Source organism: Pan paniscus, chromosome 6 (assembly GCF_029289425.2).
Source record: "Pan paniscus chromosome 6, NHGRI_mPanPan1-v2.0_pri, whole genome shotgun sequence".
Classification (NCBI taxonomy): domain Eukaryota; kingdom Metazoa; phylum Chordata; class Mammalia; order Primates; family Hominidae; genus Pan; species Pan paniscus.
Window position 1 is genome coordinate 176,323,080 of NC_073255.2, and position 27,402 is coordinate 176,350,481.

Consider the following 27,402-nt stretch of genomic DNA (forward strand, 5'->3'; position numbering starts at 1 on the left):
GTAAAGGGACCCCTGAAGGAGTGGTGAGTTTGCACTTTAGGGAGATGCTGCGGGTGCGGAGGGGGAGGGGCTGGATAGGAGGGAGCAAGAGTGGAGGATGGGAGACCCCTCAGAAGGCTGCTGCTGTGGTCGGGCAAGAGAAGGCATTGGCTTGTACTTGGCCAGTGGCTAGAGGGATGGAGTGCAATGGGCAGACTAAGAGTTTAAAAGGGGCCGGGCACGGCAGCTCACGCCTGCAATCCTAGAACTTTGGGAGACCCAGGTGGGAGGATCGCTTGAGCCTGGGAGGCCGAGGCTGTAGTGACACTGCACTCCAGCCTGGGCTACAGAACGAGACCCTGTCTCAAAAAATAAAAATAAAAATATTTTAAAAGGGAGAATTCACAAGAGTCAGTGGCCTATTGGATTTGGGGGAGGGAGCAGGAGGAGCTGGGGATGAGGAACTGAAGATTGAGACAGGAACCAGAGGTTGGGGCTGAGAATGGTGGAGGGGGAAGAGGATCAGGGCTGGAGGCGTGGGGCTTCAGGCGACGCGAGGTCAGCTGAGGCAAGGGGCCAGTGAAGGCTCCGGAGGGAGCCCTGGCCTGGGAGTCAGACACCCGCCAAGCACACACCTGCCTGGCGCCGCCTTCGGAAATGTCCTTGACCTCAAAATTCCACTTCTCAGCCTCACCTGGGGGCATTGTCAGCTAATAATATGTGAAAGTCCCTGGCGCTTAGTAGGTGCTCAATAAATGTTAATTGAATCTGCAACGTCGCTTCGCTTGCTCCTTTAGACTCTACTGTCTCTGTGCTCATCGTTCGGACGTTTCTCTCCTTTATCAAGAGTTTGGGGGTCAAGTCACAGCCCCTACCACCCTCTGCTGTGGCTCCAGGGCAGCGGGAAGAAAGGCGCTCATCTTCCCTGAGCCTCCCTGCACTGTCCCCGCGAACTTTATTCCCATTTTCACAGATGGTGAGCAGGCGGCTGGGGAGGTGGAGCTGAGTTAGAACCAGGTCTCCCGGCTCCAAGACTGCGCTCCCAGCTCGGCAGCATCCAGCCTCCAGCCCAGGTGGCGGGGTCGGGGACCCGGCTGTCCCCGCTCCTCCGCGCCTCCTCCCTCTCCGCCCCTGCCCCGCCCCGCCCGGGTCCACGGCTCCCGGCTCCCGCGCGCCGCCTCGCGCTCCTCCCCAGCCCGGCTGTGCGTGGAGGCTGCGGCTCGGCGGGGCAGGCGCTGAGCGCACGGCGGCGGCACCCGGCGCAGAGGCTCCAGCGCGGGGAGCCGGGCTCAGCCCCGGCCTGCGAGCGCCGCGGTCCTAGCCCACCCGAGGCCGGCCTGGGGGGCCCGCAGGGCGCGCGGAGCGCCGAGTGCGCGTCGGGCTGGGCCCCGCACCCCGGTGCAGGAGCGCGGGCGCGGCGCGGCGGAGCGCCCCGCATGGAGCCGGCCCGGGAGCCCCCCTCGCGGGCCCGGCCGCCGCCGCCCCTCGCCGCGCGCCCCGCGCCCGCCCCCGCCGCCCCCAGGCCGCGTTCGCCCGCAGAGGCTGAGGCCCGCGGCCCCGAGGGGCTGCTGCGGCGATCCGGGTCGGGCTACGAGGGCAGCACCAGCTGGAAGGCGGCCTTGGAGGGTAAGCGCGGAGCGGCCTCCCTCTCCTGGCCCAGGGACCCCTGCCCAGGCCCGACCCGGGACCCGGAGGCGGTCAGAGTCACCTTGGCCGCTGTCCCGGAGGGGAGCGCTGGGAGCGCGGCGCCGGGACGCGGCGGAGTCATTCATTTCAGGGCGGCCAGACGCCGGTTCGTGGGGTGGGGTGGGAGGGAACCGGGGGCCACCGCGAGTCACAGCCTCGACCCCGCCTCTGCTGCGACTCCCTCTCTGACCTTGGAGCGGGCTTCACGCTCTGAGCCTTCGTCTCCTCACGCATGAAGGGGACAAACACTGCCTGACACCCACCAGACAGGCGTGTTGAGAGGGTGGCGGAATCTGTGGCCGTGAACACGCTTCGAGTAAAGTAAGAAAGCTGGAGACCCCAGAGGTGGTGCCCGCCCCTGTGAGAGCCGCGGGGACCCCGTGGTGGTGGGGCATGTGGGGAGGGCAGGGCAGGGGTGGAGAATCCAGGAGAGGCTCTTCCTTGCAAGGTCAGGGGTCACACCTACTCCTCCATCAGACTGCCTCAGGGAGGGACCCCTGGCCTGCCTCCGGGGCAGTAACCCAAGTAGAGAATTGATTTCAAGTTCATGAGCTCTTTAAGGAAACTTGTATTAGCTACCGCCGGCGGCGTGTGGTGTGGGAGATGCAGGAGTTGGTGAGAGGGTGGCTGGCCCTTTGGGTGCTTCTCAGGGTGCTCCTGGCACCCTGAATCCAAGGACAAGGAGGACCTGGGCAGCATTAACTAGGGAAGCCCGGAGCCTGGATCACCCATCTAGGGAGGCAGTGTCAGAAAAGGAGGGCTTCCCAGGAGTAGGTGACCTCTTAGCGGGCGTGGAGACAGAGGGGAAGGTGTTCCAGACCCAGAGCATGACGTATTCCAGGCCAGGTGGTCAGAGCTACTCTGTCCCACGTGGGAACTGAGCCCTGGAGTACTGGGATGGGGCAGGGTGGAGAGAGACGGGCCTGAAGGACCCAGACGGTGAAGGGCCAGCCAGGCCTTGCCCAGGAGCTTGGACTTTGCTCTGAAGGGGCTACTGAGGGGTGGAGATGGTGGGCTTGCCCTTGGAAGACTGGTGGTGGCCCAGAGGGGTGGGACCGAGGCTCGAGGTCAGGGAGGGGGTGGGGCAGTGGACCAGGAGGGACATAACCAGCAGCTGGGCCAAGACAGGTCATGGGGCTGCTGAGGATGGCGAGGTGGGGATGGTAATGCCAGCCTTCTGCACAAAGGCTATGGGCCAGGGGATGTGCACTGTCCGAGGAAGGGCTGTGCAGACTCTGAAGCTGGACCACCAGACAGTGGCAGGGACAGAGGAGGCGAAGATGTTGCGTCACCAAGGAGAAGAGCTGTAGCAGAGCTGTGGGTTGTGAAGAGTTGTGTGGAATGGATGGAGGTGGTCAGACACCCCCCTGTGACGCTGTCTCCGGCTTTACTGTTGGAGTGGCCCTGTGTTCCCACGCTTCACTCCTGCCAAAGCTATTTCTTGAAGTTGTTCCCTCCTCTTGCCTGTGTTTCTTCATTCATTTATTCGTCAGCATTTCTGAAGGGTCTGCCCTAACCTTAACCCCAGCCCCCATGGTAGGGCTGCTTCTGGGCTGCTGTGGCCCTTTAATGCCTCCTGCTTGCTGTTCCTGTCCACTTCCTGCCCTGACTTCCACCCCCTTGCGCTTCCTCCTCCCCACTGTGGCTGGGCTGCCCACCTGCCAGTCAGGCTGCAGAACAGACCACACACCAAGCTGGAAGGTCACCCAGAGGCTGCCTGGGGCCCTGAGTCAAGCCCACTCCCATGCTTAGCATCTTCCTGTGGTCCAGCCTTGCCTCACCATCGCCCCCTGCCTTGCCTTGCTCTCTGACTCATGCCACCTGCAGTCCCTTCCCCTTCCTTCCCCTGGTCTCCCCAGGAGCAGTCCCACTCCTGATGGCCTGTGGTCCTTGGGTGCTCAGCATCTTGGGCCTACTGACTTTTCCCACAGGAGTTTTAGAATCTGGAGTCTGAGTCTGGCCAGGGGCCTCCCTTCTGCCAGTTCTCTGAAGGTCTCCTTGGGTGCCCCCAAGCTCCTCTCTTCTGAGAGGAGCCTGGGAAAGGAGCCTGAGAGGAGACAGAGGGAAAGGTGTCCCAGACCCAGAGCACGACGTGTTCTGGGCCAGGTGGCCAGAGCTAGTTTGTCCCATGTAGGAACTGAGCCCTGGAGTACTGGGGTGGGGCAGGGTAGAGAGAGACGGGTCTGGCGGACCCAGACGGAAGGAGAGGTCCTCTTCTGGAGGACCCAGAAGAAAGGAGCTCATGGAGCAGGGCTGCTCCTCTCCAGGGTGCTGCTGCATTGGCCCAGTGCTGGCTTTTGTATTGGTCTCCATCATGCATTCATTCTTTCTGCAACATCCGGGTACCATTCTGGGCCCTGGGCACATTTATGTTCTCTCAGAGGTTCCAGGACAGGGACTGAGGCAGTGTGGGGAGGTGCAGGAAGCAGAGCATCTGGTAAAGCTGGGGCAGAGCCTTCCATTGCCACAGGCTGGCGGGCTTTCCAACTTCCTGGACCATTTGCTTCCTCATCTGCTAAGTCAGGTCATGATTTCTACCTCTCAGGTAGACAGAGGCCCTGGAGTGTGGGCTGTGTGTATGGTGACTCCTCTTCCCAGCTGCCTGGACTTGGCCTCCTGCAGCCCCTGCTGGGGGAGCCCAGGCCTAACTGCAACACTTGGACTTCTGGTCAGCCTCCCTTGATTCTGCTTCCCACCCCAAACCTGAGCCCAGAGTTCACGTAATGAAACACTGTCAACGGGAGGAGGGATCTGTCCTTTGGGGACCCAGGGTTATGCTGCTGCTGCTTAGCCAAGCACTTGTCTTGAGAGAAATGGGACATTTTCTGACTTGACTGAGCTGAACCCTCCAAGAAGTCTCTGCTCCTTTATCACCATGTGCCCAATGCACATCAAGCACCCACTACGTGCTGGAGCCTTGCTGGGGCTTTCATAGTCATCATCTCAGTCCTCACCTCTCCCCTTGCAGGGGGGCTGGTGAGTGTTCTGTTTCATAGACGAGGGAGCCGAGACTGAGAGCCTGAGTGTCTTGCCCAAGGACATCCTTGGTTGCTAACACATGAAAGCCCTGTTGTGAAGGCTCTGACCCCTTCCTGCATGGCCAAGGACGTCAGCCTTGGTGAAGCTAGCTGGGGATCATCAAATTCCCACACACACGCTCTCCTCCCCCTGCTCCCCAGACAACCCTGCCACCTCCAGCATTGACGTTTCCCTCCTTATGGGTTAAATGAGTCACAGAGCTTCTTAAAGCAGAAAGCTGGGATTAGAGCCCAGGTCTTTAAGACTTTTCTGAGATGAATAACTAGCTTTATAAACAGGAAGCCAAACAGAAGTTGCCTTAATCAAGTCTTTTCTCTCGCTGTAGATATGAACCTTTCCTTCCAGCCTGGGGTATAAGGCTAGAAGAGGTGACCCGGAGAGCCCGCCTGGGTTCTGGGAACAAGAGAGGTGATTCGAGATGGGCATATTTCTGGCATTGAGAGTGGCAGTGGGGCAGAGTGGCCTGGGGGTACGGGAGAGGGGACAGAGTGAGCCTGCGTGCCTCAGCCTATAGATTTTTCAGTGCTCACCGATTCTGAATTTTTAATGTTGAAAGTTTCTTGATTAGGCATAAACCCACAACTTCCTGATCAAAACCACACACATGCTTTTAGCCTCTTAAAAATTTAAAAATTACCAAACTTCACATTTGGTAGTTTTTAACAGTCAAGATTATGCTTGCCAGGCTGTGTCCCCGATGACTTAGAGACAGCAGCATGGGCCTTTTTTGGGATATGAGTGTGAGGATGATGGGAGCTTTGTCTGGGCCTGGGAGTCAGGTTTTTTCAGTTGTTCCTTCTAAAATTAGGTGAAATCACACACATTTAGAAACCTAAATAAACTACACCCTTAAACACCATCTAATATGGGCCATGGCATAGTAGGGAACAAGTAATGAGTTAGACATTTGTTAGAAGTTGAATTGTGTCCCTACCAAAAAAGAGATATTGGAGTCTTAACCTCTGGTACCTCTGAATGTGACTGCATATGGAAATACAGTCTGGCAGATTATTTGTAGTTAAGATGAGGTCAGACTGGAGTAGAGTGGGCCCTAATCCCATATGAACTGGCATCCTTATAAGAAGATGGTCACATGAAGACAAGGGCACTGTATTAGTCCGTTCTCACACTGCTAATAAAGACATACCCAAGACTGGGTAATTTATAAAGGAAAGAGGTTTAATGGACTTACAGTTCCACATGGCTGGGGAGGCCTCACAATCATGAAGGAAGGTGAAGGAGGAGCAAAGACACGTCTTACATGGTGGCAGGCAAGAGAGTGTGTGCAGAGGAAATGCCCTTTATAAAACCATCAGATCTTGTGAGACTTACTCACTATCACAAGAACAGCATGATTTGGGAAAAACCTGCCCCCATGATTCAATTACCTCCCACCCAGTCCCTCCCATGACACATGGGAATTATGGGAACTACAATTCAAGATGAGATCTGGGTGGGGACATAGTTGAACGACATAAGACACACAAAGAGAATACCATGTGATGATAAAGGCAGAGATTGGACTGATGTGGTTGCAAGCCAAGGAGTGCCAAAGTCCGTCAGCAACCACTGGACACTAGGAAGAGGCAAGGAAGGAGCCCCTGCAGAGGTCAGAGGAAGCATGGTCCAGTGCAGCACCTAGAGAAATTATCCCTGAGACATAATGAAGAGGCACCTTGGGTCTGGCAGTGCTGCAGATACATGTACCGATCCCTCTTCCCTGTGTGGTCTTTCCTACAAACTCAGTTGAATTTAAAGTTGACCAAGGATGTTGTCATTTGGTGTAACTAAATTTCTCCCATAGTTTTTGAGTTCCAGTGGGTGCTCTGTAACATGCAGGGCAATGACCCAGGCCTGTTTCAGGGAATCTGAAGGTGAGTAAAGCACAGTCCTTACCCCAAAGCACAGTCCTTACCCCAAAGGAGCCTAGGGCTGATGGTCATCATCACACTGATGGCCTGCATAATCACCGCGAGCTGATTGAATAGAGTTTACCATGCCAGGCACTGTGCTAAGCACTGTACACTGAATTCCTATAACTCTGTAAGAGACAGGTAGATATTATCATTACCTCATTTTCAAGATGAGGAAAATGAACTACAATAGAGGCTAAGAAACTTTACCATCCATACACATCTAGAAAATGGCAGAGCTAAGATTTGAACCCAGGCAAAGTGATGTCAGATGTTATGCCCTTATCTTCAGTGCACAAAGGATTACAGCATCAATGATAGAGAAGAGGCTAATAGAAGGGAGAAGAAGGATGCACTCAGCATGCTCACCATAGGCAGCCATCCTGTAGCTCCAGGAAACTGTGATGAAGCTGCCACCAAGGACAGCAGAGCAGGAACAGAGAGAGCCCAGTCCTCCAGTGCAGGCTGAAACCTCTGCTCTTACCATGTCTGAAGCTACCCACCCAGGACTCCTGGTCACTTGCCAACATAGACCTTGCCAATAGGAAAGACTGGAAATGTTTGTTGGCCTTGCAGGTCAAGATGGCAAACTGAACACATGCATTTTTTCTTTTTTCCTTCAGAAGCCCACTAATACAACAGTAAAGGGGCCAGGAGCAGTGGCTCATGCCTATAATCCCAGCACTTTGGGAGGCCGAGGTGGGTGGATCACCTGAGGTCAGGAGTTTGAGACCAATCTGGCCAACATGGAGAAACCCCAACTCTACTAAAAATACAATAGGTTAGCCAGGCGTGGTGGTGTGCGCCTATAGTCCCAGCTACTTGGGAGGCTGAGGCAGGAGAATCACTTGAGCCTGGGAGGTGGGTGTTGCAGTGAGCAAAACAAAAAAACAAAAAAAACAAAATTAGCCAGGCATGGTGGCACGTGCCTCTAATCCCAGCTACTTAGGAGGCTGAGGCAGGAGAATTGCTTGAACCCGGGAGGCGGAGGTTGCAGTGAGCCAAGATTGCACCACTGTACTCCAGCCTGTGTGACAGAGCAAGACTCCGTCTCAAAAAAAAAACCAAACCAAACCAAACCAAACCAAACAGCAAGGGGATTTTTAAAAGGCCATAAGGACAAGAACAAGAGAGAAAATAGCAACAAAATAGAGAGCTAGGGAACAAGTGGATAAACGGTAACTGACTTCACCCCATCTGAAAAAGTCCAGAGAGCAGAGGAGTTACCTTGAGCCTCACGGGAGGACCTCTAAGGCTCAGGGGTTGGTGGCAGTGCTTGAAGATGGGGCTGAGAACAGGAGGACTGGTTGAAAATTTCTTTAAGGAGGATTTAGATTCCCATTCTGTACAGATTCTCTCCAGCCCTGGCAGGAACCTGAGGTGAAATCTCTCAAGAAAGAGGGCTTCAGCTGGGCATGGTGGCTCACGCCTATAATCCCAGCACTTTGAGAGGCCGAGGCTGGCGGATCACCTGAGGTCAGGAGTTTGAGACCAGCCCGACCAACATGGTGAAACCCCATGTCTACTAAAATTACAAAAATTAGCCGGGTGTGGTGGCGGGTGCCTATAATCCCAGCTACTCAGGAGGCTGAGGTGGGAGAATTGCTTGAACCCAGGAAGCAGAGGTTGCAGTGAGCCGAGATCGCACCACTGTACTCCAGCCTGGGTGACAGAGTGAGACTCTGTCTCAAAAAAAAAAAAAAAAAAAAAAAAAAAAAAAGGGCCTCTAGACATCACCACACTGAGAACAAGCAACTAAGCCAACATTTACACACTGAATGCTGAGGACAGCGTCCCAGCCTCTTCCCTCAGCTAGCCCTGTATTCTCCTGGGGAGAAAACAGAAAAGCCTCCTCCATGGACTCTCATCCATCCAAGAGGAAAAACATAATGAAATTAGCATTCAGAGAATCCCAAGAATCAGCCCAGCCAGATCACTCTACTGTGTCCCCCACAGTTAATAAGCCCCTATCTATGGGCTTGGAGGCTCCAATGAACTCATTAGTCTTCCTGCCTGATTTAATCATGAACAGATAACTGTGGTCCCCAGACCCCTGAGGAAAGTCTGTAACATGGAAGCTCAAGACCAAAACAGAGGTTATACAGGGAGAAATAATCTTTCTGCTCATTTCCCCCACCCCTCCAAAAAACCTGTCAGTCATATCTTCAGTCAGAAGAGATAAGATAAAGTATTGCATCATTAAAACAAGAATAGGATTCTTTAAGAGGGGGTATTCATAGAGCAGCAGCAACAAAACCAAACAAACCTTGGAAATTAAAAATATAGTCACAGAAATTAAGAACTCAGTAGAAGGGTAGGATGATAAAATTGAGAAAATGTTCCATGAAATAGAGCAAAAAGGCAAAGATATAGCAAACAAGAGGGGGAAATAAGATGAGAAATTTGGAGGACCAATCTAAGAGATCCAACATTTGAAGACTATGACTTCCAGAAAGAAAACAAAACATGGAAGAGAAGAAATCATCGATAATATAATTAAAGAAAATTTCCTGGCTGGGCATGGTGGCTCATGCCTGTAATCCCAGCACTTTGGGAGGCTGAGGCGGGTGGATCACCTGAGGTCAGGAGTTCAAGACCATCCTGGCCAACATGGTGAAACCCCATCTCTACTAAAAATACAAAAAATTAGCCAGGTGTGATGGCAGGCACCTGTAATCTCAGCTACTTGGGAGGCTGAGGCAGGAAAATTGCTTGAACCCAGGAGGTGGAGGTTGCAGTGAGCTGAGATCATGCCATGGCACTCCACCCTGGGCAACAGAGCAAGACTCTGTCTCAAAAAAAAAAAAAAAAAAAAAAGAAAAAGAAAAAGAAAAAGAAAAAAATTCCTGGAACTGAAAAACATCACTTTCCAGATTGAAAGGGCCTACTAGAGTAGATGAAATAGACTAAACCAAGGCATGGCATGCAATGATGAAATTTTAGAACATTGTGCAATGAAGACCCTAAAAGCCTCTAGAAAGAAAATAATTAAGCAGTTGAAAAGGATCATGGGTGAGAATGGACCTAGACTTTTCAAAAGCAACACTGGAGCTAGAAGACAATTAAGTAATACCTTCAAAATTCTGAAGGAGAATTATTCTTGATCTATAATACTCAGTCCTCTGAGTTAACAATTCCACGGGCAACATTCACCAGTTCACCATGGAACACAATGAGAAGCGTTGCTCCTTGGATTTGTGCAGTGCAGTGGTTTTGCTCTACCCTTCCTCAGGCAGCCATTGGATGATGTGCTTCACCAAGATGAGGGAGTAAACCAAGGGAGGGGAAGACATGGGAGAAAAGGAACAGAGGAGCCAACATAGGAGAGAGGCAGAGAAATCCTCAGGCTGCCGGTGTGGGGAGACCCTGGATGGCAGCTGGGCTTAGAAGGCAACTAGTCAGATTCAAGCAGGTCAGAAAGTTCCAAGGGACATTTCTTCAAGATGGGCGTTATGGCCTGCACGTTGGTTTCCTCCCCACATTTATAGGTTGAATCACTAACCTCCAATGTGATGATATTGAGGTGGGTAATTGAGCGGTAATTAGATTTAGATGAGGTCATGAGGGTAGAGCTCCCGTGATGGAATTAGGACCCTTATAAGAAAAGGAACAGACACCAGAACTTCCTCTCTCCGCTATGTGAGGACTCAGTAAGAACGCGGCTGTCAGCAAGCCAGGAAGTGGGCCCCTACCAGAACCTGACCATGCTGGCACCCTGATCCAGCCTCTAGAACTATTAGGAGAAATAAATGTCTGTTGTTTAAGCCACCCAGTCTATGACAGTTTGTTATAGCAGACTGAACTAAGACCAAAGTGAAAGAGAAATTCCGATATTGTCTCATCATGAAAGAGGCATTTTGGTGTTGAAATAATGATACGCATACAGAAACTGAGCAAAGGGAAAAGAAGACCAGGATTAACAGGGAAACAAGAAGTTCTATGGAAATCATCATAGCACACGGCATGGCTTTGCTGAGAGTACTGTTTATGCTGAGCTAAGAATATAACACCAAAGTATCAAGCTAATACAAACTATGATATTGAGAGGGCAGGGACTGAGTGGTCAGGGTAGAATGGTAATGCAGAGAATTAAGTCTGCATCATTATAATGGAAAATGAATAAATTATATCTAAAACAGAAAAAAATCTAGAAGTATTTACATACACATGGCACTTAGAAATTTGGAGCTAATACCAAAAGAATCAACTAAAAGAGTTGAAAGTGGTTGGCTTTGGGGAAGGAGCAATGTTATTACTACTATTATTAGTTTTTGGAGACAGAGTCTTGCTTTGTCGCTCAGACTGGAGTGCACTGATGCGATCTTGGCTCACTGCAACCTCCGCCTCCTGAGTTCAATCGATACTTCTGCCTCAGCCTATCGAGTAGCTGGGATTACAGGCACACACCACCACACCCGGTTTCACCATGTTGGCCAGGCTGGTCTCGAACTCCTGACTTCAAGTGATCTGCCTGCCTCAGCCTCCCAAAGTGTTGGGATTACAGGTGTGAGCCACTGCGCTCTGCACTATTATTTTTTAAATGAAGCCTTTTAGAATTTTTTGATTCCTTAAATCTGTGCTTTTTAGACTATCGTTGGTGAAGGAAACAGGTTTCTTTTTAAAATCCTTTGTAAAATACAATACAAATGAGTAACTAGCAGCAGGCACTTGGATGTCGGGTAATGCTGAATTGCTACAGATTCTTCCTCTCAATTTTGGCACTTATATCATGATGGACAAGTAACAGTTTACAGACAAACATTGAGCTGCAGAGGCACTGTTTTCATCTATGATTTATGTATAACATTGACTAAAAAAACACTTTCAAAATGGGTGCACAACAATGTAACTGTACTTAACTGTGCACTCAATGGTTAAGATGGTAAAAAAAAATCCAAACAAAATTGTAAAGGGAATTCACACCTGCTAGGAGGGCTGTAATCAAAACAACGCAAACCAACAAGTATTGGTGAGAGGATGTGGAGAAACTGGAACCCTTGTCTGTTGCTGGTGAGAATGTAAAATTATGCAACCAATGATGGAGTTAGTCTTTCCTCAGAAAGAACTACCGGTAGCAGCGGTGGTGTCGGCAGCGGCTGTAGCAGAGTTTGGCGCGATGTCTCACACCATTTTGCTGATACAGACTACCAAGAGGCCAGAAGGCAGAACTTATGCTGACTACAAATCTGTGAATGAATGCATGGAAGGCGTTTGTAAAATGTATGAAGACATGTGAAAAGAATGAATCCCAACAGTCCCTCTATCAAGTATGACATCAGTCAGTTGTTTGATTTCATCAATGATCTGGCAGACCTCAGCTGCCTGGTTTACCGAGCTGATACCCAGACATACCAGCCTTATAAAAAAAGACTGGATTAAAGAGAAGATCTACATGCTTCTTCATCGGCAGGCTCAACAGGCTGATAAATAATTGTACTGGAAGCATTAGGGGGGTTGGGGGTGGGCTTGGAACACAGGTGAGTACGGTGTGCTCTAGCGGAAGTTTTGTATCATAGTAATCCTGTTTCCACTTTGTTATACTCTAGCCAAGATTGGCTGTATTAGATGAAATGTGAAGTTCTTGTTCAATCGGAAACCCCCGTTGCCCCCTCTTTTTTTCTTTTCTTTCTTTTTTTTTTTACTTAAACATTTTTATGATGATTTGGATGGAAGTTGTTCTTCCTCAATTAATGTTGGTTCCAGTCCTTCCACTGTTTATATCTGCTTTATAACGTTCACTGTAGTAACCCTTCTTCAAGATGGAGTGGGGGATGGAAACGCACTTTAGCCATGTCCTCAAGGTAAAATTTTGGTAAAAATAAATAAGTGTTCTTTAGTAAAAAAACAAAACAAAAGAACAACAACAAAAAAACTACCATGTGATCCAGCAACTCCACTCCTAAGCATATACCCAAAAGAATTGAAAGCAAGGACTTGAACAGATACTCATACACCATGTTCATAGCTGCCTTATTCACAATAGCCAAAAGGTGGAAACAGCCCAAATGTCTACCAACAGATGAATGGATAAACACAACGTGGTCTTGCTATACGATGGAACATTATTCAGCCTTAAGATGGAATGAAGTTCTGACATATGTGACAACATGGATGAGCCTTGTAAACAATCTGTGAAAGGAACCAGACACAAAAGGAAAAAGATGTTTCCTCTTATATGAGATTCCTAGAGTGGTCCAATTCATAGAGACAGAAAGTAGAAGGGTGGTTGCCAGGGGCTGGGGAGAGGAGGGGATGGGAGTTATTTAAGGGGACAGAACTTCTGTCTGGGATGATGAAAAAGTTTGCAAACAGACAGTGATGATGGTTGCACAACATTGTGAGTGTACTTAATGCCACTAACCGTACACTAAAAAATGGTTAAAATTGCAAATTTTATGTTATATATTTTCATCACAATTTTTAAAATCCTTAAAATACCCTATGTTTAAAGTCTAAAAGGGTTATCTCGTTAAATATAAAATGAGAATGTTAAATGATAACAAAATAAAATAAATACATGAAAATAACAAAGAGGGAACCCAGAGGATCAGGAAGAGGATGGATGGTGTAGAGGTGGGTGAATTTTAGGAAGTATCTGTGGAGGAGGTGGAGGAGGAGACTTCGGGAGCAAAGATTCAGTAGCAGGGCTGTGAGGGCTGAATGGGTTATTTTGAGGAACCCATGCGGCTGAAACCTGCGACCGCATAGAGAAGCAGCAGGAGATTCAAGATGGAAAGCTCTGACCATCACTGAAGATTTCGTGAGCAGTGGGTAGCCCCCCGGCAGGGAGGGTTTCAAGCCAGGGAGTCACAGAATCAGAGCTGCGCTCTACAGCAGTGGATCGCAAACTCCAGCCTGCATCAGAATCACCTGGAGGGCTTTAAACACAGCTTGTTGGCCAGGTATGGTAGCTCATGCCTGTAATCCCAGCACTTTGGGAGGCCAAGGCCGGTGGATCATTTGAGGTCAGGAGTTCGAGACCAGCCTGGCCAACATGGTGAAACCCCATCTCAAAACAACAACAACAACAAAACACAGCTTGCTGGGCTCTACCTCCCCCTGTTTCTCATTAGCAGGGTATGGGGCTGGCGGTGGGACTGGTGGTGGGATGGGCGGTGGGATGTTGAACCCCTCTCTCTTCTCCTAGACACCACCACACGCCTCCTGCTGGGTGCCATCGCGGTCCTTCTGTTCGCCATCTTGGTGGTGATGAGCATCTTGGGTGAGCATGCGTGTCAGAGCATTTATGCATTCAGTTTGCACATTCCTTGTTAAAAGCATGTCTAATTAGTTAAAGAAAGATTCGAGACATTCCAAGAATCCTGTGGGGGACTAAATAAGTAGAAAATACATAGTGTCAGTTGTTGAGATTTCAGCTTAAAATAATATATTCACACACAGACTATACATGTCCCCTTCATCAAGCCATGCAAGTAGAGTGGAGATGTTACTTAGGTATTATTTTGTAAGTGTTGTGAGAACTCAGAACAAACTTGGGGTAGGTTAGGAAGACAGTGCTTCTTGGAGGAGACAGTTGGGAATAAGGGCCTTTAAGGATCATATTCAGCCAGGCGCAGTGGCTCACGCCTGTAATCCCAGCACTTTGGGAAGCTGAGGTGGGTGGATCACCTGAGGTCAGGAGTTTGAGACCAGCCTGGCCAACATGGTGAAACCCCGTCTTTACTAAAAGTACAAAAATTAGCCAGGTGTGGTGGTGGGTGCCAGTAATCCCAGCTAGTTGGGAGGCTGAGGCAGGAGAATCGCTGGAACCTGGGAGGCAGAGGTTGCAGTGAGCTGAGATCGCACACCACCGCACTCCACCCTGGGCGACAGAGAAAGACTCCATCTCAAAAAAAAACAAAAAAAACAAAAAAAAAAGATCACATTCAGTCAGCATTTATTGAGTGCTGCTGTGTGTTAAGCTCTGGGCTAAGTGCTAAGGTTAAAAAAAAAAAGACGAATATGACACTGTCTCCTCTGTCCAGGGGTAAGTGCAATAATAGAGGTATTACTGCCCAGTGGCTTCCCAGAAGGAAAAAACATGTGCACTGAACCCTGGAGAATGAATAGGAGTTATCCAGAGATTAGGAGGTAGAGAGTGCTAGGGAGGAAAAACTTTTCCTCTGCCCTCTTAAGTTCAGTGTCTGGGGGCCTGTAAATTAAACTATCAAAGACAAATTAGCAGGAGAAAAGGTAACCAATGTTTATTAATATTTATATTCATGGGAGTTCACAGATAATAAGTGAAACTCAAAGAAGAATTTAGACTCAGGGGCTTATATACCTTTTTAACAAATGAAAGAGGGTTTGGGTTTCAAGGGCTGGTGAATTGAGGGAAGTGACTAGGAAACATATAGAGGAACAATGGGAGATAAAGGCTATTTTGGTAAGGTTTGCTTGTGCAAACTAATCCTGGTGTTGATTCCTTGGCATGTTTGATGATGAGTCACTCTTCCCTCCCTGGTTTAGGGTGGGCAGTGGGGGTATGAGAGGGGATGGGGTGAGGGATGGGGAGTAGGGCAGCACCCTCCCCGAAGGGAAATTTATGCCCTACTTTTAGGCAGACGAGAGGGCAGAGAACCCTTCCTGTTGATTCTGAATTGCCTTCGGCTTAAAATGATCCATATGTCAAAGTGGCATATTTTAGGGTGGCATATTCTGGACCCCATCAAGGAAATTTAACATGCTAAGTGGAAGAGGCCTGAGAAACATAGAGTGTGTGTGGAACTGAAAGGGTTGGATAAATGAAAAAGGTAGAAACTGCAACTAAGAACATGTGAGGCTATATGAACAGGGAATCTGATTACTTTTAAGAGATTCAAATACAAGTGTATTGTAGGTTCTGAAGGGTTTGCAAAAATGATTTTAGTGCCTCTGTCTTTAATCTTTGAGAAATGCCATAAGACCAGAGGTGGAATCCACAAAATGGCGGAAAAGTCCACCAATATTATCAATTCTTACCAAACCCTTCCCTATAGGGTTTGTATGACAAGGAGAGGGGTTCTGAGTGTTTAGAAATGGATATGGCAGCCGGGTGCAGTGGCTCAAGCCTGTAATCCCAGCACTTTGGGAGGCCAAGGTGGGTGGATCACTTGAGGTCAGGAGTTCAAGACCAGCCTGGCCAACATGGTGAAACCCTGTCCCTACTAAAAATACAAAAATTAGCTGGGCATGGTGGTGTGCACCTGTAGTCCCAGCTACTCGGGAGGCTGAGGAAGAAGAACCACTTGAACCTGGGAAGCAGAGGTTGCAATGAGCTGACATTGTGCCACGCACTCCAGCCTGAGTGACAGAAGAGACTCTGTCTCAAAAAAAAAAAAAAAACAGAAAACAAAAAACAAAAAAAAGTCTGGGCGTGGTGGCTCATGCCTATAATCCCAGCACTTTGGGAGGTCCAGGTGGGTGGATCGCAAGGTCAGGAGTTCGAGACCAGCCTGGCCAATATGGTGAAACCCTGTCTCTACTAAAAATACAAAAAAATTAGCTGGGCATGGTGGCACATGCCTGTAATCCCAGCTACTCAGGAGGCTGAGGCGGGAGAATTGCTTGAATCCAGGAGGCAGAGGTTGCAGTGAGCCGAGATCGCGCCACTGCACTCCAGGCTGGGTGACAGAGCGAGACTCCGTCTCAAAAAAACAAAACAAAACAAAACAAACAAACAAACAAAAAAGGCAACCACTGGGCCTAGCTTAAATTCAGCTGGAGTAATTCCTACAAATTAAATCAGTTTCCTTTTCCCCTCTTACTAGGTTGGGAGGCCAGAGAATGTGTAGACATAGCTAATATGATTTTAATAAAGCACAACAGTCTCTTAGGAGATCCTTATGGAAAAGCAGTTGAAATGTAGCCACACCATGGTCAGTACTCCCAGGTGGACTTGCATCTCATTGAACAGATATATATGCCAGGGGGTGTCGATGAATGAATTGGTGTCTGTGTGGCTGGAGATCCCCAGGGGCTTGAGTACCAGAGGCCTGTTCTTGGCTCTGTCCTGGTCTACATTTTAATCAATCACTTGTATGAAAACAAACAAAAAGTATGCTTATGGAATTTGCAGCTGACAAAATCCAAAAACACAATCCCATATGACAGATGGGTGAAAGAAATCAAGATTAAAATGTATCTTGAAAAACTCAAATGATGAGCCAAAGTGAATGAGATAAATGTGGAAGAAATAAATATAAGGTTCTGCATTTGGATTTAAGAAGTTATTTTCACATGTTCTGACACTGGGGGAGACCTGGCTTAGAATCAGATCATATGAAAACAATCTAAGATTGTGGATTAATTCCTTTTGGCAAGGAGGCCCTTTGAGAAGCTCCGGGCTTCCTTCCCAGAAAAGTCCATGTATGCACATACCCGCCGATCTGTTCATGGAAGCAGTCTGCAGACTGGAGATCCCATGACAACTGGAAGACAGCATGGTGGTCACTGTTGCTGCTGGTAGAGCCACATCTGATGTGTCCCGGTCTGTCCTGGTGGCAGCGATTCAGTGGTAACACGGGGACATTGCAGCGAGCAGGCAGGATGGAGAGCAACCCTTGTGAGGAATCATGGGAGAGATGGCATCTGTTTCAACCTGGATGAGGGAGGCTGGTGCGCTTCTTTGAGTAGGGGGTAGAAGGCAGAGCGGGTGTCTCTGGGTCACTCCAGAGGCCTTAGACCAGCAGGTCTAGGTCACAGGGGGACAGGTTGGGACTCAACATTTAAGAACTTTCCATGCACACTGACAGCAAGGGGGTTAAAAAAATAAAAATGAAAAGAACTTCCCAGCAGTTCAGTGGTGGAATGGCAGCCTTGGTAGCTAACATGGGCATGGTTAATGACAGCGGGCAGTCTGTCCTGCTGTTGGTACCTGGCCTAGCTGGAAAGAGAGGACACATAGCCGCCAGACCTCTTCCCAGTCTGAGTTTCTGGCGTTCCATGCCTCTGGGAGTTTGGAGACAGAGGAGATCCTAACCCAGGGGCTGCCCTGCTGTCACTTCCCATCGTGATGATGCCCCTGCCAGGCTTCCCACAGTCCCCTTTCTCATTCATTTAGTGGCCACCCTTTTACCTCCAGGCACCAGGAGAGGACAGCCACATCTGCAGTGTCCCTGCAGGATGCCAAAGCTGAGGCAGGGGAGGGAGCCACAGAAAGCAGAGTGGGACTCGGGTGGGGGGCGGGGCGGGCAGGACCGAGCTAGTCTCTTCCCTGCAGCTTCCAAGGGCTGCATCAAGTGCGAAGCGCCCTGCCCGGAGGACTGGCTGCTCTACGGAAGGAAGTGCTACTTCTTTTCCGAGGAACCCAGAGACTGGAACACAGGCAGGCAGTACTGCCACACCCACGAGGCGGTGCTGGCTGTGATTCAGAGCCAGAAGGAGCTGGTGAGTGTGCCAAGGTGAAGGGGGTTGGGGGAAGGGACCCTCAGGGCCCCCAACCTTGACTCTAGGGGACAGCCACACAGTAAAGGACGCAGTGTTCCCTGTGACACGTCTCCAAAGCCACCCACCTGCTGCATAACCACTGGGGGTGCAGGCAGACCTCACAGTCTGAGCAGGTCAATGAGTGGCTCCAGTTTCCACTTCCATTGTCAAGGCCACCTATTTCAATCCAAGGCCCACTGGTTGAGGTCACTTAGTATTATAAACCAGAAGAATTACACATTATAAAGCTGGTGATGTGGTATCCACCTCTAGTATCAGCTACTCAGGAGGCTGAGGCAGGAGGATCACTTGAGCCCAGGAGCTGGGGGCTAGTCTGGGCAACATAGTGAGACCCTAGCTCTACAAAAAGTAAAAAGAAAATTAGCTGGGCATGGTGGAGTGTGCCTGTAGTCCCAGCTACTTAGGGGGCTGAGGCAGGAGGATCACAGGAGTTTGAGGCCAGCCTGGGTAACATAGCAAGACTTTGTCTCTCTTTTTTTTTTGAGACAGTCTCACTCTGTCGCCCTGGCTGGAGTACAATGGTGCAATCTCGGCTCACTGCAGCCTCCGCCTCCTGGGTTCAAGTGATTCTCGTGCCTCATCCTCCTGAGTCGCTGGGACTGCAGCCGTGCGCCACCATGCCTGGCTACTTTTTGTATTTTTAGTAGAGACAGGGTTTCACCATGTTGGCCAGGCTGGTCTCGAACTCCTGGCCTCAAGTGATCCACCCGCCTAGGCCTCCCAAACTGCTGGTATTACAGGTGTGAGCTACCGTGCCCAGCCACAAGACTTGTCTCTTAAGGAAAAAAAAAAAGAATTACAAATTATAAATGCATTGTGAAATGTGAAAACACATTGTCATTTTCTAAAGATCCAAATCAGGACACGGTCTCTCATTTAACATCCAAAACAGTCTTAGCAACAGAAACGTGAAAGAAACACAATTAATGGAGTCTATTGGCCACTTTGGATTTTGAGGTTAACAGTGGTATTAACCAAAATAGAAGATAATCTAAAAATCACTTCTGTTTGCCTTTGATACACGGTATGATATCCCCAGTCTGCAGGGAAAGTCCCAGAAATTTGCAGGTAGGACAACCAACCTGAGCATTGAGATTTGTCCCAGATCATCCAACCAGTGGGCAATCCCCAAGCTTCCTGCAAATCAGGAATGCTGTCCTGCTGAGCCAGGAGGACAAGCCCTGTACAGCCTTCCTGGCCAGTGGCATGCACACACAGCCAGGGTCCCTTTCAAGCTGTCGGAGGCAATTGCTGTGAGGTCAGCCAGCAGCTTGGAGCCGAACTCTGGCAGCGTGACTGCAGAGGATCCTGTAACCCTAGCTCCTTACTTGCGGGATGCAGCGAGACAGCAGTCACTCTCCTGGCGTCTGTACATCCCGAGAGCCAGTATCTTCCAAGCTGAGGTTTGTCTTGGGATGTGACAGCAGTCAGGAGACCGCATCTGACCCTGAGGTGTCCCTTTTTCCTCGGTGCAGGAATTTATGTTCAAGTTCACGCGGAGGGAGCCCTGGATTGGACTACGCAGAGTTGGGGACGAATTCCACTGGGTCAACGGGGACCCGTTTGATCCGGACACGTGAGCTGAGGCTTCATCTTCTAGCCACCGAGCTTAGACTGAGAAAGGCCTGACTCACCCACTGGACACAACTCCCGAAGACAGAAGCCCTTGTTTTGTGCTAGCTAGAGATACTAGTCTCGGGGTCCAGCAGTGTGCGCCAGAGACCCAGCCATGAAAATGTCTGTACTTCTCCCTCTCTCATAAAAGTCCAGCCTGGCTTGGTGGCTCTGCCCTGCAAAGCCATCGGAGCTTCGCGGTGTCCGGCCCAGGGTCTCTCCACCCTTGAGTCCCCAATCTGTGCAGCCTGGCGCTTGTCGGCTCCACTCAGTGTGGCGCAACCACATCCCATTCAGCCAGAACGGGACAGCGAATGGGAGGGAGGGCCCTGGATGGCCTCACCCCATTGGCCAGAACTTAGTCACATGGCCGCACCTGGCCGCAAGGGAGGATGGGAGATGCGCCTCTGTCCTGGGCAGCCACGTGCCACCTAAGCACTGTAGCTGTGGAAGAAAGGGGATCTGAAGGCAGGCACCTGGGAGTGTTCTAGGTCACATTTTACTGGCGAACGCATCTCTTGATGGACGGAGCACTGCTGAGGTGGTGGCGTGTGCCGTGGCGGTTTTGTAAGACTCAAGTGGTGTGGATGTGAGTGTGTGATGCCGGGTCTAGTGTGTGGTGTGGGGGTGATGGTCATGGGCGGAGTGGGTGGCAGATGTGTGGCTGTGGCAGTACAGTGGTGACTGTGTGGGGCGTGGGGAAAGGAGTGGTCTAGGCCGAGAGAAATGCAGGGAAGTGTGCAGAGGGAAGTGGGACCGGCAGAACAGACCCTGTGGCTGGAGGAATAGGCTCTGAGGTGCCAGCCGGAGGGCATGGGGTGGGGTGGGGAACACAGCTCCTAACCCGATGATGATGATGATGCGTCAACGTCCCCAAGGCAGGGGCTAAAGCAGAAGGGCATCTGAGACCCTGGGATCCTCCTGGTTGCCAGAGGTGGCCATTAGCTGCCCTCCCACCTGAGGATGGCTTAGGCAGTCACGCCCATGGCAGCCCTGGAGGCAGGGGCATTCATGATGCTTCCCCTCCTCCTCCTTTTCCTTATCTCAAGCACTCTTCATTTTTGCCCTTACTCTGGCCTCAGTGCCCCTTCCTTATCTCACCCCCTTTCCTGTCCCCCTCTCAGGTCTGCTCTCTCAGAGTGGCTGAGGAGGTCTTGCGCTTTGCACCCCTCTCCCTGCTTTTCTGGAAGCTTCTTGCTCTCAGAGCCCTGCAGGCTGGGGTCTGTGGCGTGCTGACCACCTGACAACCAAGGGGCCGTTGGCCACATTTCTCAGACACTGCAGAGGTCCTTTCCCTTGCACTCCTTCTTGGGGTCCTTCCAATGCCCTCTGTTGTGAGGGTCTACCTCCAGCCTTGGCAGGGATGGGAGGTCCGGGTGAACAACTAAGGCTAAGAAGAAACCTCTGAGGCTGGAAAGGGGTGATTTGAGGTAGGGGGGAATCCTCCCACCACACACATCTGTGTGTGATGCCAATGAGTTCCTGTGCAACACAGCCTCAGTTAGCCCATATTGGGGTCATTGCAGCCTACCCCTAACCTGTGAGGGGTAGCTGACTTCAGCCAGCTCTGCAGAGCTCCTCCTGTGTGCTCAACTCTGCGCACTGCAGGGAGCCAAGATGAGAGCGCACAGAGCTCACTGCTCAGGAGCTGGCTGCTTTGGGGACCTGTGTGGACAGACAGGTAGAGGCCCCAGGGGGCTATGGGAGTGCCCCAAAGAGCAGGCAGGGGACTGTGGGGAAGTAGAGTGGGCAGAGAGTGGCCCTGAACTGGGTGCCATGGAGCCTGGGACATGTGAGCTGACCCTGCAAGGACATTGAGAATGGGGAAGTGCATGTGTGTCCAGGAAATGTCTGAGCGGCGTGCCAGGGTGGCTGGAGCTACGGTGCACAGAGTAGGGAGACAATGGGATGCCAAGCTAGAACAGTCTGTTGGCCCAAATGTCCTAGAAGGCAGCTCCAGTGATGAAGTGAGGGAGGGATAGGTCACAGGGCCTCCATGGCCTCCCCTGCAACTGGGTTTTGGGCTGAATGTTCCAGATCATAAACGCCTGGTCTTCTCTCCTGGCCACAGGTTCACCATCGCAGGTCCAGGGGAGTGTGTCTTCGTGGAGCCCACCAGGCTGGTGTCGACGGAGTGTCTGATGACCCGGCCCTGGGTGTGCAGCAAGATGGCCTATACTTGAGGTGGGTGGGGCCAGAGGTGGCCCCGCCCCCAGGCCTGTGGGAGGCGTCTGCTCAAGACCTGCTTCCAGCGGAGCCGCCTGCCGTCTGCAAGGCGAAGCGGTGGGTGCGTGGCCTCCGCCCCAGGCCCCTCTCCCAGGCCCTGGCGCTCTGAGTCCCTGGTTCCTGGCCTCCTTTGTCTGCAGGCAGGTCGTGTGGCTCAGCAGTTAAATCCCATATGCTAGGTAGTGTAGGCATCTGCCCACCTACACACACACACATGCATAGGTACACGCACGCACAGACGCTGTCCCCTCTGAAGCTCAGTGTCCATCCTGAGCCACCCCACAGATCTCTCTCCGGCCCCCTAGAAGCCCTCTCCTCACTGCAGCCCTGGTGCTCTGGGGAAGGAGGGGCATTGACAGGTAGTTTGACTGTTCACCCAGCAGCCCCGCTTCCCCACTGGTTTCTCTCCTGGCTGCCGGCGGAGGTAGGCTGGGAAAGCTTCCCCCTCACCTAGGCCAGGCCAGCCCCGCCCCGGGCCCCAGAGGTCCCCTGCATCCCCCTTCTTTGCCTTGCCTGGGTTCTCAGGCAGGGCCCCTGCTGTGTCCGTGGTGCTGTTGTATTGGTCACTAACGGAATAAAGAGTTAATATCTCATGTCCAGAGAAGTCTGCCGCCATTTGTTCCAGAGTCAGAGCTCGGGGAGGGGCAGAGAGGGGCACATCTCTGGGTGCCAGTCTGTGGGGGCTACCACAAAATGCACCTGCTCCAGTGCAGCAGATAGCGGTGTGTGAGGATGAAAAAAAAAGCACCTTCTGGCCTCAGGACATCGTTTCATGTTGCTAAGCCTTTAAGGTATTCTTACGTGGCTGTTCCAGCTCCTTCATTGCTAGTCACCTCAAGATGACAAACGTTTATTCACACCTACCGCAAGCCAGACACCATACCAGGCATGGGGGATCTATGGCCTTAATCCCCCAAGAAGCACGCAAGGAGCAGAGGAAACAGTTCAGAAAGTGCTAGAACATTCTGGAACATAGTCAAGGGATGGTTTATTCTGCATCGGGGCAGGATGGAATGAAGTGAACGTGAAAATTAGGTGGTGTTCACATTGGGCTGGAAAAGAGTTTGTGAAAGTCTTATGGCCTCTTCCTATCCCCCTTGAGCTGCCTGGGGAGGAAGCAGTGGGGGCATGGGGTTGGCAGGCAATGCCCTCGGGTCTGTGGGGGCTCCATGCTTTCCTCCACACACACTTGAGGCTCCAGCTGTGGAGCCCAGGCCTCTCCAGCCTCCTGATAACCTCGGGCAGATGAGATGTGGGTGGCCTGCCTGGGAGCCCAGTGTGTGTGCATTTGGGTCCTGGCCCATTTTCAGAAAATAGCTCAGAGAAACCGGGTCCTGCTGTGCTCTGCGCAGTCCTAGTACTGGTTTTACAGTCTTCAGACAAAACCACCAACTTGGGTTTGTTACATTTTCTGCGTGCTTTCCAGATATTTCATAAAATACAGGTGGTTTATGGTTTTATATTTTGCTGTCACTGGGAAGCCAGTGGGGCACCTGAGTATACAATAAAGTAGTTAAGGGAATTCAGCTGGTGATGGTGGGCCTGTAGGGGTGGCTGTGAGGGGCTGAGGGGCGAGGAAGTGGTCAGCTGCTGCCACTTCTCCGGTGGGAGTCCCACACTCCCACCTGTTCTCAGTTACGTATAAGCCCGTGTTTCTCACCAGTATCCACCCCTCAAAGACAGCGAGGTTCAAAAGCCTCAGTACTTTTTGCTTTACATATGGCAGCTCCCTTAATTCTTGCAGAGATGCCCGAGGCAGGGCATACTTCCAAAGGTGAGTAAACTACCTTGCCAGAGTCCTGAGAACCACGTGGCCGAGGGCTTCAGAGCCCTGCTTTCCTCCTGCCCTGGGAGTTCAGGGAAGCAATGTGAGAGGACACGGAATGGGTAACCTGTGCCGTTCGGGTTTTATTTTATTTATTATTTATTTATTTATTTTTCTGAGAAAGACTGTCACTCTGTCGCCCAGGCTGGAGTGTAGTGGTGCAATCTTGGCTCACTGCAACCTCTGCCTCCTGGGTTCAAGTGATTCTCCTGCCTCAGCCTCCCGAGTAACTGGGACTACAGGTGATTGCCACCATGCCTGGCTAATTTTTGTATTTTTAGTAGAGACAGGGTTTCACCATGTTGGCCAGGCTGGTCTTGAACTCCTGACCTCAGGTGGTCTGCCTGCCTCGGCCTCCCAAGGTGCTGGGATTACAGATGTGAGCCACTGCGTCTGACCTGGGTTTTATTTTTTATTAAATGATCCAAAGCCCCCTGCCTGAAGCTTTTAAAGCCTAGTGGCAAATAAGCTCTTTTAACTTTAGGTTTGTCCTGGGACCATGCAACAATTCTAAATCAGTTTGGCAGAGCATGTGCCCTGATCCAGGGTCATCCATGTTCAGGCCGGGTGCAGTGGCTCACGCCTGTAATCCCAGCACTTTGGGAGGCCAAGGCGGGTGGATCATGAGGTCAGGAGTTTGAGACCAGCCTGACCAACATGGTGAAACCCCGTCTCTACTAAAAATACAAAAATTAGCTGGGCATGGTGGCGGGCGCCTGTAATCCCAGCTACTCAAGAGGCTGAGGCAGAGAATTGCTTGAACCTGGGACACGGAGGTTGCAGTAAGCCGAGATCGCACCACTGCACTCCAGCCTGGGCGACAGAGGGAGACTCCGTCTAAAAAAAAAAAGAAAGATTTTTTCAAACTGTTTTCTACCAATGAAGGAAGTACAAGATAAAAACAAAACCCTGCACACCTAACTTCAGAAATGTCAGAAATCCTTCCAAGGGTTACAGACCAGCCAGGCCACCCCTGTCCCCTTTGTGGGCTGAACAACAGGCTCAGTTTGCATGGCCTTGGCACCCCGTGCTGTGTTCTCAGCAGCTAGAGGCGGCAGCACTGAGGGCAGACATGCCACTTGTTTCTGATCCCCAGAGCTCATGTGTCCTTCAGCAAGGAGGGTCTGTAGGACCGCATCTCCCCAAGTCTCGCTCCTTATCCCCTGGGGCAGATTTTTCCTTTTTGGGGTGACTGGCCTTGGAGCTCAGAGCTGGGGAGGTGCTCCCTAGGCAAATTTGAGCCCTAATCCCAGTAGGCAGGGGGCTAGTAGAAGCCGGAGCACACACACAGCCACCCACAGAGGTACTTTGTGATGGAGGATACCCAGGAGAGACTTTTTATTTTTATTTAATTTTATTTATTATTATTATTATTAACTGAGACGGAGTCTCGCTGTCACCCAGGCTGGAGTGCAGTGGCGTGATCTCGGCTCACTGCAACCTCCGCCTCCCAGGTTCCAGCAATTCTGCCTCAGCCTCCCAAGTAACTGAGATTACAGGCATACACCACCACGCCCAGCTAATTTTTTGTATTTTTAGTAGAGACAGGGTTTCACCATGTTGGTTAGGCTAGTCTCGAACTCTTGACCTCTTAATCTGCCCGCCTTGTCCTCCCAAAGTGCTGGGATAACAGGCATGAGCCACCGCGCCTGGCCTATTATTTATTTTTTTTGAAAGGGAGTCTTGCTTTGTTGCCCAGGCTGGAGTGCAGTGGTGCGATCTCAGCTCACTGCAACCTCCGCCTCTCGAGTTCAAGTGATTCTCCTTCCTCAGCCTCCTGAGTAGCTGGGATTACAGGCACGTGCCACCATGCCTGGCTAATTTTTGTGTTTTTAGTAGAGATGGGGTTTTGCCATGTTGGCCAGGCTGGTCTCAAACTCCTGACTTCAGGTGATCTGCCTGCCTTGGCCTCCCAAAGTGCTGGGATTACAGGCATAAGCCACTGCTCCCGGCCCTAGGAAAGACTTTTTAAGAAGCTTTACTGGGTGGTAGCATTTGGTGCTGTCCTAGAGGATTAACTAGTATTGTATGCATCTTCCTCATAGCCCTGCCAGGTCAGCATGATCAGCCCAGCTCAGCAGCTATGGGACTTGCCCCATAGTATACAGTTGGGAGGTGGCAAAGCCAGGATTTGTTGGGTGGTGGCAAAGCCAGGATTTGAACCCAGACCCATCCCCACAGGGACCTCGGAAAGCTGCATGTATGGCAGGTGAGCTGCATGTGTCAGGCGAGCTGCATGTGTGGCAGGTGAGCTGCCTGCTGTGCTGGCCAGCCCTGAGGATGGAGCGGCACTGGTGGGTGTGCCAGTGGCTGAGAAGGGGCCACCCTGGGAAAGGACATCTGCATGCCCACGGGCAATTCTTTTTCTGGATGACTTTATCTTCATCACACGATATTCATGTGAATTACCCATGGAGAGTGGGTGATGTGAAGAATGACTTCTGTCCTTCTCTTCCTTTAAGGCCCAGCTCTAGCCTCCCTGGGATGCCTCCCTGGCAGCAACAGCACTCATGACCACTCCCTTTGCCCAAAGTCTCTGCCTCTTAAGACTGAGCCTCTTACATGGCCCTGTGTCTGTGTGGCCTTGTCATCTTGTGACTCTTCTCTTTGTGTCATCTGACCATTCCTGTCATCTGATTATAAGCCTCTCCATAGTGGCCCCTAGATGGCAGGGACTGTGTGTTGTTGATCTCTTTTTAGTACACAGAGCAGATGCTCAGAAATTGCTGTATATGATAATAAGATTGCCTGTAGTGTCATTTGTGAACTATTTGCCATGGTGGGAGGTAGTGATGGCTGGCTATTGTCCAGAGCCTTGTCTTTTTGGTTTTGGTGTCATGATTTCAGAGGCACAGCCAATGTGAACTCCTTGCTTATGTTAAATGAGCTCATTCACATTCCCTAAGCGTGCACATGCTGGATGGGTTGAGGGTGGGGTGGCCCAAAAGTCCAGGGGTGCTGAGGGAAAGCTGCCTCTATCTCCCGAGTGTCCTTCACATCACACACTAAGCCCAGTGATGAGGAGACAGCTGGAAGAGGAAGCCAGGCCCGGGAATGTTGTCCTCAGTGACCGGGGTTGGTTTTGAAGGGTCCTGCGATCACTGGGAAAATCCTGTCCATATGATGTCACTGTATTGTTCTGTGAGAGGTGACCTGGTTTTCAGAAATGCCCACTCTCTGCTGAGTGCTTGCACCAGAAGCAGGTGGAGGGGTATCTGCCTGTTTCCTCTTGGTCTGTGGCCAGCTCCAAACTGTAAGTATGGGATTCAAATTGGGAGCAACAAGAAAGCCCCTTGCCACACCCATCAGAGATTCCCCGCTGTCTGCCACGGCAGCCTGGAGTGGATGCACTATATACAGCTCCCAAGGCCTGCCTGAATCTGGGTCTGGTTCTACCAACAAGCAGTTGTGTAGCTCAGGCCGCCATATGAAACCTCTCTGACCTCAAGCTTTACATCTGTCTATAAGGCTGGAATAATAATTGCCCTGCTGACTTCACAGGGCTTTGAGAATTGTAAATGTTAATATTTCAGGGGCTAGAAATGATCTACCCCATCTCACTATCCATGAGGCCCAGAGCAGTTAAGTAACACATCCTAGGTCATGTCACTCAGGCCGTGTGGCTCTCCTGTTCTGCTTTATATTCATTATTGCACGTGTCATGCTTTGTTGAATTGTTTACTAGTCCATCAT

At 50.9% G+C, this 27,402-nt stretch overlaps 1 protein-coding gene and 1 pseudogene across 1 annotated transcript; both read left to right on the forward strand.

Moving 5' to 3' along the window:
• The first annotated feature begins 1,168 nt into the window (after positions 1–1,168).
• CLEC2L (C-type lectin domain family 2 member L) lies at positions 1,169–22,477 on the forward strand. Its single transcript, XM_034965084.4, has 5 exons — positions 1,169–1,605; positions 13,765–13,839; positions 17,818–17,984; positions 19,520–19,620; positions 21,730–22,477. The coding sequence occupies exons 1-5, from the start codon at positions 1,416–1,418 to the stop codon at positions 21,839–21,841; spliced, it is 645 nt and encodes a 214-aa protein (XP_034820975.1). The 5' UTR covers positions 1,169–1,415; the 3' UTR covers positions 21,842–22,477.
• Positions 2,746–13,745, forward strand: LOC134730828 (enhancer of rudimentary homolog; annotated as a pseudogene).
• Positions 22,478–27,402: the final 4,925 nt, after the last annotated feature.